The sequence below is a fragment of the Salvelinus alpinus genome, chromosome 10, assembly GCF_045679555.1.
Source record: "Salvelinus alpinus chromosome 10, SLU_Salpinus.1, whole genome shotgun sequence".
Lineage (NCBI taxonomy): Eukaryota > Metazoa > Chordata > Actinopteri > Salmoniformes > Salmonidae > Salvelinus > Salvelinus alpinus.
In genome coordinates, this window is record NC_092095.1 from 31512484 (window position 1) to 31528003 (window position 15520).

Genomic DNA, 15520 nt, shown 5'->3' on the forward strand with positions numbered 1-15520 from the left:
TGGGTTCGGGTGCCTAATTTTGTCAACTAAACGCTAGTTAAACGCAAGCACAATAGACGGGTTAGCTGACGTCACGAAAACGATGCGCGCGCTTCAATGGGGCAGAGGGCCGTGTGTTGTGATTCTGGATGGCCAGATAGCTAGCAACAATGACAAGAAGCTGCCATGTGGGGAATCATAGGTAGCAAGTTTTTGATCTTGTTCTTGATACCATGTCTTGTTTTTGAGGTGCTTTGACTGTAGTCATGTCTATGCTAATATGGCTCAAATTTGCTAGCCAACTAACAACTGTAACGATCTATTTGAGATAAGTGCTCATTGTGCAAATGTATTGTTTTCGATAAACATTGGAGACTAAATATATAACATTTTGTCATCAATCTAACACAATCTGTTTTGCCCTATAGTTGCGCACATTTCGGTTTTGTTTCTAAACTATCAACACTTCTATGAAAACCGCTAAAGAAAAGTAACAATTGTTATGTAATATAACAGTTTTACTGGGTAACTTAACGAGAGAGCTGGAGATCACGTTTTTCGTAATACTTATTTGACCTTGATCTAACATTTCACAAACATCAGTATGCCATGTATCCGTAAGAAAAAACCGTTGTAGTAGTTGATCTGGCATTGTTCATCAACCGTAGGTCATATCAAATACATTGTTTATGTCATGCAATGCTTATGTAGGACTAAGAATATAAACGACAGTGTACCCCTTTAAACGCCACATGACCCTTTTATTGCAATGTACTGTCATTAAGTACTGTAAAAACTCCCAACAGGTTTTTGTCAGTGCATTGAGTAAACTCACACTGAATTGTATTGTAATCTCAGTGCATTTGGATGCAATCTGATACCATTTCCTACCAGAACTTGTGATGGACAACAGGTGGTGAAGATCTTTCAGAGGAGAGCAAAGAGCCACCATTTTGGATCTGATCAGCCATTGTCTTCAAGTATATTACCATTCCATGTTTGCATCCGAAATGGCACCCAATTCCCTATATAGTGCACTACTTTTGGCCAGGCTGGTCAAAAGTAGTGCACTATATAGGGAATAGGGTGCCATTTCGGATGCACAACCCATATTGATGTCATTAAGCCTGTCTCCCATTACATTAACCATTGGCCATCTAAAATAGAGAAAAAACAACTTACTGTACAGTGTGTCTATTTAAAACTACAGCAGGGTAAATAAGCCAGACATCCCTTCAACCTTACATTATCCAGATTGTGGGCTCTACCTATGTAATTGTTTGCATCATTTCCACTGTTGTACACTGTTCTATGAATAAGCGTCTGGAGTTACAAATGTGAGATTCCATTTGAAATGCATGAGTATTCATTTTATGGCAAATTTTCCTTCATGGGCACTTCCTCTGCAGTCGACTATGGGTGAATTGCAACATTCAGCGGGGGGGGGGGGGTGTATTTTAATCAAAAGCTTTGAAATGGGAATACTAAATTCCATCAGAACAAAGTGTATAAATCAATATCAAATATTTCAGTGCCAATGAACACGGGGAAAATGGGTTACCTTTTTACCACATTACCAATGGGTCACATTTTTTAAAGCACAAATGCTACCTGATTCAAATGATGGAAGGACCCTGTGTAGTGGTTGTTTAAGAAACGATAATACATTTAGCTAAAATGTGGCTTATTTCCTTCCTTTCTTCTCTGCAACACTTATCAATGACTAATCTTTGTAATTCCATTTCAAAAAGGCTAATTTAATAAAGGACATGATTTTTTTAGTGGGTTGCCTAGCGGCTGACCTAACTGACTAATAAGATTCAATAGCAATAAAAAACAGTCTGCGAAAAGAAAACAGTAGGGCAGGGGGGGAAAAGGATGATAAAGATGAAAAAAAAATGTAAAACAACACATTGTTGATATGTGTCTGAGTTCCATGTTGCTGTATGTCACTAGGCCGGTTCCTCCGCCTCCACTACCCTTGGCATTAATCTGCTTTCTTGTCGTCCGGGTTCTTCTCCTGCTCCTCCTCTTCCTCATTCTCTCCGTCCTCCTCGGGGCCCTCCAGCTCTCCGGAGGCCTGCCGAGGCTCGTCCTCCTCTTCGTCCTCCTCCTCGTCGTCCTCCCTCTTCATGAGCTCCATGTCCTCCTGGCCATCGTCTGACTCGGCTGTGCAGATGCCATAGCACATCAAGCTGATCACACCCAGCGGCAGACCAAACAGGAAACAGCCCAGCACTGGGGAGCTGCGAAACACAGACTGAGAGGAGGGAGGGGTGATCGGGGGAAAAGTTGAAGAGGGAGAGATTGGCAGAGATGGAGAGAAAGAGAGAGGAGGTTTGGCAGTGGTGGACAGAAGGTAGGGTGGAACAGTGGAAAGAGTAAATATATATATTTATGCTGTTAGATTCTGAGTTAAACTTGGAACATTGCTATCCTAGAGACATGATACATCAGAAGTAAGACTATGGTATCTGAGGGGTGATAGACTGGTTTTTACATCAGAAGTTAATGGTTATCTGTAGGAGCCAGATGGCTTTGGAATGTGCTAGGTAGCTGGGAGGCAGTCACATGATTGCTATGGGTGGAGATCTTTGGGTTAGGCATCAAGGGGTTTGAGGTCAGGTCAGATCACCTTACGGGAGAAGGAATGGTTTATTACCCCATCACTTTGTCTTCCTGTCGAACCATAAAATATGTAAGGATTGGAGAGAAGGAGGAGTGCCTAAATTGTATGGTGTGGTGGCGGAAACATGTTTTGTCTAATTCAGCTGTATTGATCCTCTGGGAAGAATTAAACTTGGTTAAGCGTTCATAGCGTCCGTTGAGTTTTTTACTCTGATAATTAGATCCTAACGATGCCCTCTATAAGCCCAAAACATAAACACATATTCAATGCCAAACATATCATTACCTAACATGCACTATTTATGCTTGCCTGGCTCAGTTTTCCCTTCTAAACCAAGCTAAACGACCCTCACAGTCACACGCAACCCCAGGAACCTCAAATAGAACTCTGTATAATTTGCCCTCTTTGCTCAGCGTTCCCTTATAAACCAACCTAAATTAGCCTCACCTACGGGCACAGATGAGCTCAGGGCACTACTCCAGTGACGCACAATGTCTTCCTCTAAAATATAGATGAGTGGCAGTGAATCATTGGGCCTTAATAGAGCGGGTTGCAGGGGAGACAATGTGCCGAGAGGCAAGACATTCAGTCAAAGGCTGCTGTCATCCAGGAAGGAAAGGAAGAGAAATCCTGCCGACAACGCCAGGGGAAGAAGAGGGATGGTAATTGCCAGGCGTGTGTAATGCTAAAGATGGGTGTGCTTTGCTAACTCATGCAGCATCATGAGTCATTGGGTCTAATGCGGACCATTGCTTCCTTGCAGTGATGTGTGTTTGTGTGCACTCCGAGGGCAAGGTGATGGCTGCTTGCTCATCTCGTTCACTGAGTGACCAAGGCTAGCAGGGGCACTACTCAAAAGAAACAACTGAGTGCTTCACAATAAAAAATTATGACATTCAGACTGAAAAAAATAACGAAATCCTTCTTTCCCATTACAGATTTTAGTGGGGCATGCTTGAACTTCACACAAAAAAACAACTGTGAAACTTCTATACAACGTTTCAAAAAGGTAATTTTAGGCAAAAAAAACAACAATGATTTCCCTTTTCCCCCCTCGGTGACCATTTTCCATCAATTTATTTTTCCTGACAGATTAGCATTTTTCTAAATCTAATCTATCATTTTCTTTTCCATTTGAGGGCACCTTTAAGGTTTATTCTTGGATCGGGTATCGTCTACTTTCTGAATAGCATTACGCTACTACATCCCATTTTCATTCATATCACACAGTCAGCCAAATAAACACTAGTCCTCCCTGTTGCGAAACCAACTAGGTAGCCTACTAACTTCACTACACTTGCTAAGTCTAGGGGTCCTAGGCCTAGCTATAACCTGATTTGATGTGTGCAGACCGTGATGTGTGATGTATGCATCTGCCCAGGAGACAGCAACCTTACTTGGGTCCAGGGCTAGCTCAGTCTTGACTCCTTTGTCGGCCAGCTCAAACAAGTTATGGATGTTCAAAGTGGTGACAAAAAAATATAAAAACAAAAAAAGAAACTACAAAAAGGCATGCCCAAAAAATAACGATTCAAACCAAAGGCCCAAATGGCCCTCAAACTGCAGCAGCCTCACGGCTATGCAAGCTGCCACACTGACTGATTACCCACACCTGTGCACAATCAACACTTAACAAAACTTCCTGGCAGAGCACAACACCTGACTCAGTTGGTGCTGTCACCTGGGGATGGAGTGTGAAAGTGGTAGTGTAGTGTCTAATTGTACTATAAGAACAGCTCCAACAGTTCAAAGAAAGATTTATTTATCCCTTCCCTCTCTTTCTGTCATGGTTGCAACTTCCTTTTTCAATACACCACTCCTCTTCTATTGACGAGTCATCTCCTTGTGATACTGGTAACTATCAGGGGAATAATAGTGGGCCTTAAGACACATACTAGGGATGCACGATATATCGGTGAACATATCGGAATCGGCCGATATTAGCTAAAAATGCCAACATTGGTATCGGCCCAAGTCTAGTTAAACCGATGTCAAAGCTGACGTGCATACCTATATAACATAGGTACATGACGTAATGCAAGCATTTCGCTACACTCGCATTAACATCTGCTAACCATGTGTATGTGACAAATTAAATTTGATAATGACGCCACGTAAAATGTTGCGCTACACGTGCAACACAGCATTCCTAAACTAGCCCACAATGTATGATGTGTGGATCGAGCAGTCAACAAGTCAGCAGTCATTTGAAAGAGTAACAAAATTTCAGCGAGACAAATCAAAGGCGAAATCCATTAAAGCCGAGATAATGGAATTCATTGCCCTTGACAATCAACCGTTCTTTGTCATGGGTGATGTTGGCTTTCGCCAACTGGTCGAGCACCGGTACACACTACCAAGTGCGCTATTTTTCAGATGTTGCCCTACCGGAGTTACACAGTAATAGCGTCACTGCTATTAACGTCACCACATACATACTATGGAACGCCGTTTGGGTCTTTGCGTGTGAAAAAAGATACAGTAGCACTGTCAACGCTGTACAAAAAAGCAAACCTCGGCCACGAACAATGTGTTTACAATACCGCATTGGTAATAAAGCATAATTTGTTCGACCGCATCTTCTGGGGTAGCTAGCTTTAGCTTGGTACCTAGCTAGCATCAATACAACCAGCCTGAAAACAATGACCAGAAGAACCTACAGTCATTTTCATTATTCTTAGCAATGATTTAGGAATCCTTGTGAGTAAGTATTAGCTAGGTTGCCACTTGTTGTTCGCCTATTGAAATTGAACTTAATTTCCTGAAAATAACTAGCTAGTCAGCAACTTGAACCCTGTTGCCCAAAGCTAACGTTATAATCTGGCTAGTGAGGCTCGACCACACCGGGTTATGTATTGTGAAGCTAGCCACAATAAGGATTAGGCACAATAGTGGAATTTGCGGTATGCCTTCAAAATAAAAGAATGTCATTGACAGTAATGCAAATGAATACAAATAGTAGAATTATGCCATACTTTAATTTTGAAGGCTAACTACAAAGTCCACTATTGTGGCTATTCCTTATTGTGGCTAGCTTCACATAGATGCGTTCGCCCACCATTAATCAAATAAGAGCTGTCTTATGAATTAGGGTTATTTTAGATGATGACACCAAGTATATAGTTAGCTAGCTAACTATAGCTACTGACACAGATGTTGTGTTATTTGACACGTCAAATAGTGTTATTTGACGTGTATCTTTTTTGACACGCAAAGACCCAAACGGCGTTCCATAGAAATCCTGGTTGAGAATGAAACGACTGAACAAATGAACAACGAAACAGCACAGCAAGTAAGTGAAAGAAATAGGTTTTGTGTGTCCATGTGTGTGTGTGTTAAGTATTTAACTGTACTAGAATGCTTAAAATGCCGATACAATTGTAAATATCGGTTATCGGCATCAGGTTTCTTGGCAAGGAAAATACTAGATATCGGTATCGGCCAAAAATGTCATATCACTAACACATACTGTAGCTAGCTACACAGGATATTGTACAGAGAGCTGTTTCCTTCCATATTCTACTTGTTATTCAGAAAATATAATGAGAAATATTATTCAAATGAAAAACGGCAACCAAATGTTGTTTTTTCTTAATTGTTTTGATAGAGACATCACGACAGCATACATTTAACCTGTGCTGCATACATGGCCAATTTATCCTCCCTCAATCATCTTGTTTTCCCATTTCCCCTTGCTATTTGCCTAATGCTGATTGTGCCCAGCCACTCACCATAATGGTGGACTTGGCGTCGAAGGCCACTCGTTTGACCCTCTGGAACATGCCGTCTCCTCCCTGGGCCTGAGGGGAAACACACAGACAGAGGATGTGGTGTTATAGTGGAGCACTGGGGAGACTGGAATGTGAGAGAGAGAGAGAGAGAGAGAGAGAGACATCAGCCTGCCAGGGCTTCCTCATTAGAGTCTTTGACAGCATAGCAGCCATGAGGTGAGCTGGCTGGGCTGGCACGAGCCTGGGGAACAGAACAGGGTTCTCACTCTCCACTGCTGTTTACTTGGTGGGGTTTTGGTTTGTTTTGCCAGGGAAAAATAACACTGCTGAACGCTCTGGGAAAGAGAAGGACTTCCGTTGTGTTTGGATTACGGTTTAATTCATCTGTGACTTTATAATAAACAAGAGGGGGAAAGGATGTCACTTTTTCCAGCTGCCATTTAGTGGATTCAATGATATATAGAAACCCCTGATTGCTGATGCTATGTATTGGCCATAGAGCGGCTTTAAAGCCACCGGTCGGCCATATTGGCACTCCCCAGTAGGAGCAGTACTCCATAGGAATTAATGGAATCCTACAGCATTTAAAATTACATGTTTCAACAACAAAATTACATGTCTTTAAGTATTTGGTTGTTGTAGTGGGGATAGTTACATAAGTCATCTCTAAATATTATACTTTAAGGAATTAAAAATATATATTTTCATTTTTTATATGTATGTTTAGCTCACATAATATAATTTAAAAGTATACTGATACTGGAATATATTATATGCCAAATACTGACACTGTAAATAAGTATTTAGGAGCCAGAGTAATGGCAGAAAGGCTATGTAGAAGAAAAACGATGTAACATAAATGTCAATCGCAATAAAGGATATTGCCAAAGAGTCCATCCAGTCTCATTGGAATTCCCTGGATAAATAAAGACTAAACAAAGCCTGGACCGCTGCACAAACAATTTGAGCTTTTTGTTGCAGTTAGAATGGTCAAATAAATAGGGGAAGGGAAAAGAAAACCAGCTGGAGCCAAAATGGCGGAGGGGAGTCAGAAGAGTGGAGTTGTGGACCTGAGCGGAACCGTCTAGAACACTGTTGATGAAGTGAACCAGCTGCTCCAGGGTCTCCACGGGCTCGCTGGGCAGGAAGTACTGCTCATTAGACGTGTTGAGGATGATGATGGACGGCACCGACACCTCTCTGTGGGGGAGAGAGGAAGAGGAGATTATCACTCTAAAAAAAGGTCACAGAGATATGGCAGATAACCAATTCAGAAGATAAACTATGCAGCAAAATGTCAATCTCAATAAAGGATGATTGCAATCGTTCGACTGCAATCATTTTAGCAGTGGAAGGATTGAGGTACAGGCAGGTGGGAGAAATAGATTGGAGGGTTGGAGCAGGGATTGAACCCCTGTCTATGGTGAGGAGAGCAGTATATGCCTTTAAGCCTGGAGCATTAGCACTAGACCACGGATCACATGCGCCGAATACAACAGGTGACTGTGATTACAGGGCTACAGTAGGCAGGAGGCCTTTGGCCAATGGGAGGTCAGGGGTGAGCGCTCTCTATTTCAAGCATACTCACTACCTCTATCAAATCAAATCCCATTTTGTTTGTCACATGCGCTAAATACAACAGATGTACAGTCGTGGCAAAAAGTTTTGAGAATGACACAAATATAAATTTTCACAAAGTTTGCTGCTTCAGTGTCTTTAGATATTTTTGTCAGATGTTACTATGGAATACTGAAGTATAATTACAAGCATTTCATAAGTGGCAAAGGCTTTTATTGACAATTACATGAAGTTGATGCAAAGAGTCAATATTTGCAGTGTTGACTCTTCTTTTTCAAGACCTGCAATCCGCCCTGGCATGCTGTCAATTAACTTCTGGGCCACATTCTGACTGATGGCAGCCCATTCTTGTATAATGAATGCTTATAGTTTGTCAGAATTTGTGGGTTTTTGTTTGTCCACCCGCCTCTTGAGGATTGACCACAAGTTCTCAATGGGATTAAGGTCTGGGGAATTTCCTGGCCATGGACCCAAAATATCGATGTTTTGTTCCCCGAGCCACTTAGTTATCACTTTTGCCTTATGGCAAGGTGTTCCATCATGCTGGAAAAGGCATTGTTCGTCACCAAACTGTTCCTGGATGGTTGGGAGAAGTTGCTCTCGGAGGATGTGTTGGTACCATTCTTTATTCATGGCTGTGTTCTTAGGCAAAATTGTGAGTGAGCCCACTCCCTTGGCTGAGAAACAACCCCACAAATGAATGGTCTCAGGATGCTTTACTGTTGGCATGACAAAGGACTGATGGTAGCGCTCACCTTGTCTTCTCCGGACAAGCTTTTTTCCGGATGCCCCAAACAATCGGAAAGGGGACTCAGAGAAAATGACTTTACCCCAGTCCTCAGCCGTCCAATCCCTGTACCTTTTGCAGAATATCAGTCTGTCCCTGATATTTTTCCTGGAGAGAAGTGGCTTCTTTGCTGCCCTTCTTGACACCATCCTCCAAAAGTCTTTGCCTCACTGTGCGTGCAGATGCACTCACACCTGCCTGCTGCCATTCCTGAGCAAGCTCTGTACTGGTGGTGCCACGATCCTGCAGCTGAATCAACTTTAGGAGACGGTCCTGGCGCTTGCTGGACTTTCTTGGGCGCCCTGAAGCCTTCTTCACAACAATTGAACAGCTCTCCTTGAAGTTCTTGATGATCCGATAAATGGTTGATTTAGGTGCAATCTACTGGCAGCAATATCCTTGCCTGTGAAGCCCTTTTTGTGCAAAGCAATGATGGCGGCACGTGTTTCCTTGCAGGCAACCATGGTTGACAGAGGAAGAACAATGATTCCAAGCACCACCCTCCTTTTGAAGCTTTCAGTCTATTATTCGAACTCAATCAGCATGACAGAGTGATCTCCAGCCTCGTCCTCGTCAACACTCACACCTGTGTTAACGAGAGAATCACTGACATGATGTCAGCTGGTCCTTTTGTGGCAGGGCTGAAATGCAGTGGAAATGTTTTTGGGGGATTCAGTTCATTTGCATGGCAAAGAGGGACTTTGCAATTAATTGCAATTCACCTGATCGCCTTTCATAACATTCTGGAGTATATGCAAATTGCCATCATACAAATTGAGGAAGCAGACTTTGTGAAAATTAATATTTGTGCCATTCTTAAAACTTTTGGCCACGACTGTAGACCTTAACGTGAAATGCTTACTTACAACAATAACCAACAATGCAGTTAAGAAAATATTTACTAACTAAACTAAAGTAAAACATTAAATACGAGAAGGAACAAAAAATAACTATAATGCGACTATGTACAGGGGGTACGGGTACCGAGTCAATGTGCGGGGGTACAGATTAGTCAAGGTAATTTGTACATGTAGGTATGGGTAAAGTGACTATGGATAGACAAACAGCGAGTAGCAGCAGTGTAAAAACAAATTGTTCTGCAGTCTTATGGCTTGGGGGTAGAAGCTGTTAAGGAGCCTTTTGGACCTAGACTTGGCGCTCCGGTACCGCTTGCCGTGCAGTAGCAGAGAAAACAGTCTATGACTTCAGTGACTGGAGTCTTTGACAATTTTTTGGGCCTTCCTTTTGACACCGCCTAGTATATAGGTCCTGGATGGCAGGAAGCTTGGCCCCAGTGATGTACTGGGCCGTATGCACTACCCTCTGTAGTGCCTTGCGGTCTGAGGCTGAGCAGTTGCCATACCAGGCGGTGATGCAACCAGTCAGGATGCTCTCGATGGTGCAGCTGTAGAACTTTTTGAGAATCTGGGGACCCATGCCAAATATTTTCAGTCTCCTGAGGGGGAAAAGGCATTGTCGTGCCCTCTTCACGACTTTCTTGGTGTGTTTGGACCATGATAGTGTGTTGGTGATGTGGACACCAAGGAATTTGAAACTCTCGATCCGCTCCACTACAGCCCCGTCGATCTGAATGGGGGGCGTGTTCGGCCCTCCTTTTCCTGTAGTCCACAATCATCTCCTTTGTCTCGCTCGTGTTGAGGGAGAGGTTGTTGTCCTGGCACCACACTGCCAGGTCTCTGACCTCCTCCCTATAGGCTGTCTCATTGTTGTCGGTGGTCAGGCCTACCACCGTTATGTCGTCAACAAACTTAATGATGGTGTTGGAATCGTGCTTGGCCACGCAGTAGTGGGTGAACAGGGAGTACAGGAGGGGACTGAGCACACATCCCTGATGGGCCCCCATGTTGAGGATCAGTGTGGCAGATGTGTTGTTGCCTATCCTTACCACCTAGGGTCGGCCCGCCAGGAAATGCAGGATCCAGTTGCAGAGGGAGGTATTTAGTCCCACGGTCCTTAGCTTAGTGATGAGCTTTGTGGGCACGATGGTGTTGAACGCATATCAACCATGATGCCAATTAAATAGTAGATTATAGTGTAAGAAGCACAAGAAACAAAAATAACAAAGAAGCTTTACAGACAAGATGGGATACACAGCTCTTTTCGATGCGGCTCTACTTTTCCTGAGGGCATTGGTATTTGGTATGGATGAAAGGCAATGCGATGCAGAGTTTTTGGAGTGTCATCTTGATCTTTATGCAAACAGTGTGCGACTCTGGCGGCATCATGGGGCCACAGTTAAAGGAACCTTTACAAATTAGAGCTGACAACTGAATCAGAGGGAGTCTAGCACTGGGTGGCCACACAGCTGAGGTGACATATACAGTGTCACACAGACACACAGTGTAACCCAGAAGATCAGACACAACTGCACAGCTCAACTGAGAGAAGGCACACGTATAGATAGATACAATGTACACGTGCGTGCACACACACACAACTACACAGACCAGCTGAGATAAAGCATGTTGTGCATCACTGTGCACACCGCAGCTGAGCTTAGACACACAAGCTGCGCACACACACTAGCTTTGTAGACAGCCCTCCACTACACCACCATTAGGCTGAGATCTGGAGCTGTGCACACACACACACAACCTCCCCCCCCCATCCACAAACCCTACGTGAGTACTCCATCTGACATTCAGCCGAGAACCAACAGATGGCAGACATTTTGAATCAACATGGATTAGCCCATTCACCTTTCAGAGAGCAGACTGCTGGGGCTTTTCAGCAGCACTTCCACTCTCACTCTGCCTGCTTTGCCCATGCATATTGCAGAATGGCTCTCAGTCATAGCAACGGCCATTACGGAGAGTGCGAGAGTCGCCACGGCTCTGGCTCCTCCAGTTTCCACCCAAACACAATGCAATGAATGCATACCATATGCCCGGCTGTGATGTTGCAGCGGCATTGCTACGGCGCTAATCCTATACTCAAACAGACGGGCAGAAACACTAAAACCAGCCTCAGACGTTAAACTACATGGGACTAGGGAGTGTGTGTGCTTGCATGCGCGCACGTGTGTGTGTCTGCCAGATATGACTGGGCGCTTCTCGCTGCCAGAGAAGGAGCCCAGTAATCTGTGTGATGAAGGAGGGGAGGATAAAAGGCCATCAGATTTATTTCCCTGGCCTTCCTAAGGGAGCGGGATTAGTGGCCATTGACAGGCCGGGATTTTATTCCTCAAAGGAGGCCAATTAATCCTGGGCAAACTCGGTCCGGGGCTGTCCAAAAGAATCACAGACACACACAAGCAAGCACATATATACACAAGCATGCAAACAGTTGTGTAATCACTACCCACCCTATACACATTTTAATATGTATGTCTATTATAATCCCCCATCACAGTGTCAGCATTACACACAGACACACAGTGTACTTTGATCACAGACATATTCACAGTAACACATTTGCTGTCATCACAAACACACTCTGTAAACCCCTGGTGTGATTAAAAGAGCATGTTTACTGTAATCTCCCTCACACAAACAATAACATTCCGAGGTATTTAACCCCCCCCCCTCCACATACACTAGGGTTGTCATGATGCTAATATAGCAATTCATCCGAAATACCGTGTAAAGGAAACAAAACATGAAGCAGACTTGTTTTTGGGGGAAAACAGTCATAATGTTGAAAAAATATATATTTTACAGAAAGTCATTTTTTCAAGGACCATCGAGTTTAGTCTGCTCCGTGTTTTCTTTTTTGCCATGGAAAATCTGGTATCATGACAACACTAACCAAACACACGTTTTGGGCACGCTCATATTAAAAAAGACTAACCAGGTGAATCCAAACGAAAGCTATGATCCCTTATTGATGTCACCACTTCAATCAGTGTAGATGAAGGGGAGGAGACAGGTTAAGGAAGGATTTTTAAGCCTTGAGACAATTGAGGCATGGATTGTGTATGTCTGCCATTCAGAGGGTGAATGGCCAAGACAAAAATATGTAAGTAACTTTGAACAGGGTATGGTAGTAGTTGCCAGGCACTGTTTTGTGTCAAGAACTGCAACACTGATGTGTTTTTGACATAGTTTCCTGTGTGTATCAAGAATGGTTCAGCACCTAAAGGACATCCAGCCAACTTGACCCAACTGTGGGAAGCATTGGAGTCAACATGGGCCAGCATCCCTGTGGAATGCTTTTAATACCTTGTATAGTCTACGCCCCTATGAATTGAGGCTGTTCTGAGGGCAAAGGGGGATGCAACTCAATATTAGGAAGGTGTTCCTAATGTTTGGTATACTCCTTGTATTATGTATGTATGCATGGTTGCATGCATACATCACACACACACACACACACACACACACACACACACACACACACACACACACACACACACACACACACACACACACACACACACACACACACACACACTATGTCCTGTGCCCCCGCTCCCCCTCTGTGATCCTGCTGGCCCTGCCAGGCTTGGCGGTCCGGGCTAATTAACAGTGTGGTGGTGTCAGAACAGCAGCAGCACAGGCCTCTCAGAGCATGACACCACACCACGCAGCAGCGAGCCCTGTCACGCAGCTCCATACCAGGGCTTACTGCATCATTAGCACAGCTCTCCCTCCGACAGCCATTAAAGCACAGGCCCAATAAGACTCTAATCCACCAGCTTCATAGGACTCGTGTATTCTCCCCTTCTCCACGGCGGTATCTATACAAGGTAAACCTGGCAGGGAGCTAGCATTAGTGATGGGGGAAAAAATAAAAAGATACAGTTACATATCGGGATATTATTTTTTCAATATATTGTATCGTTTTGACAATGTCGCAATATTTTTGCGCTACTTGGCTGTACCTGCACCAAAACGGCAGTATTTTTCCTTCAAAGTTTGTTCTCGATCTTCTTTTTAAATAGGTAGACATTTTGTTTTTAGCACTTTTATTTCCCTGACTGATCAAAACTCATTCTCATGGCTCTCTCTTGTCCCTCTGCAGCAGACATATGGTAAGCAATATGTTTGGAACATCGAATCGCACTAAAATCACAGTATCGAATCGCAATACATATAGAATCGTAATACATATCGTATCAGCACCTAGGTATCATGGTAATTCTGACAATTCCCAGCCCACTAAAAGCAAATAACGGTCAGTCCTGGGTAATTGACGGATCCAACAGAGTGCATTTTAATAGCGGAGGCCGACTTTAAATTGCGGTTTTATGGAGTCTGACAGTGTGAGGTTACTGCGGTAGCCTAGGAAACCTGAGAAGGGAGTAGGGGGAAGAGAGGAGGAGGCAGTAGAAGGGAGGAAGAGACAGGCAGGTGGTGGTAGAAGAAAGGGGTGGTAGAGGAGAGGAAGTACAGAAGAGGAGGTAAAGAAGCAGAGAGATGGAGGAGAAAAAGGAGGAGACGCTCACCCCATAATGAGGCTGTTGATGTAGTCGTTTCCATCCATGTGGCCAAACTGGAAGTCTCTGGGGAGATAGAACAAGACAAGCAACAAAGTGAGACACAACATGCATACAAACAAGCTCATTTATGACAAACAACTCATCATAAGACCAACAAAATGAAAGGAGACCAACTCATATAAGCATTGCTATCCTAACAAGAGTCATAACACAAGACCTAGTTTCCTATGAAGACTGAACCAAGGACTCCCTTCTCTCGCCAATGGCACATAATAGCAAAATAACACAAAATTCCCATCTTCTTTTCAAAAAAGTATCGGATGATCGTATCGGTAAGGCAGAGGAAGGAAGAATTCCATTTGTATCTCGTTGTGTTGTTCTGTGTTGGCGCATGCCATTTCTATCTCATTGTGTTGTTCTGTGTTGGCGCCTGTGTGATACATTGTGGGAAGAAAGCAGGCGATAGGGATGGAAGGGGACTGCCGCAGAAGCCGGGGGAACTGGGAAGAACCCAGTCATTTGCACTGAGAGACGGATTAGGCCGCCTCAACATATATATTACATTCATATTGAATCATGGTTCCATCTGGAACACCTGTCCCCTGGGTGCCAAACAATACTGCCGGTGCCAATATCAATGACATGTTTATGAAGACACTCAACTATTATTAAACTCGATCTAATCTGGTTAGGCTGAAGCTCAGTCAGATAATATTGGGCTAAAGACTGAGTACTTGAAGTGAGGCTTGTTGAATTCTTATTCTAAGATAGCAAGCAATTGTGAGACATTACTCTTACCCAAGAGGAAGCTAGTTTATGGACTTCAATGAATGAATTCAGTGTGTGTGTGTGTGTGTGTGTGTGTGTGTGTGTGTGTGTGTGTGTGTGTGTGTGTGTGTGTGTGTGCATATATATGCCTGTGTGTGTGTACATGTGAGAGACTTTTGGAAGAATATATTATACACATTTTATGTGGTGAGCGTGTCTATAAATGTCAGTTCATCATAGCAATCACCATAGCTCTCCCCGCTCAACCGCATAAATATTGCTGTCTCCCTCCCGTTCCCCCTGTCTTCACCTCCCTCTACCTCCCTCCTACTCTCTTTTCAACTCCCTGCTGTGCAACAGACCCACAACGCTAACTCACAATCACTCAAATACACATATCCCCAAACCATAGCACACAGACACACACACCTAGCCAGCACCCAAACAGAGAGAATCACACCACACACACAGACACGTCTCCTTGGGTAGTCTCCTCTCAGAGATTGCATTTATCGCTCTGTCACACTGTTGCGGATGGAGGGCGAGCTGAATGCCACAGTATTCATTACCGCCCTCACACATCGCCTCACTCATCCAAATGACATCTATCTGCATCAGTCGCCTGCCCTCCGTGTCTGCCTCAGTCT

General features: G+C 43.8%; 1 protein-coding gene across 2 annotated transcripts in view; it reads right to left on the reverse strand.

Annotated features, from left to right (window-relative positions):
* Nucleotides 1–719: 719 nt before the first annotated feature.
* LOC139531897 (protein disulfide-isomerase TMX3-like) overlaps nt 720–15520 on the reverse strand; it is a 59480-nt gene continuing 44679 nt past the window's right edge. For both annotated transcript variants that reach the window (XM_071328838.1, XM_071328839.1), the window contains exons 13-16: nt 14112–14168; nt 7410–7539; nt 6340–6408; nt 720–2239 (exon numbers count right to left, since the gene is read on the reverse strand). In XM_071328838.1, coding sequence (XP_071184939.1) covers nt 1967–2239; nt 6340–6408; nt 7410–7539; nt 14112–14168 — 529 coding nt within the window. In that variant the 3' untranslated portion in view covers nt 720–1966. The remainder of the gene's footprint in view (nt 2240–6339; nt 6409–7409; nt 7540–14111; nt 14169–15520) is intronic.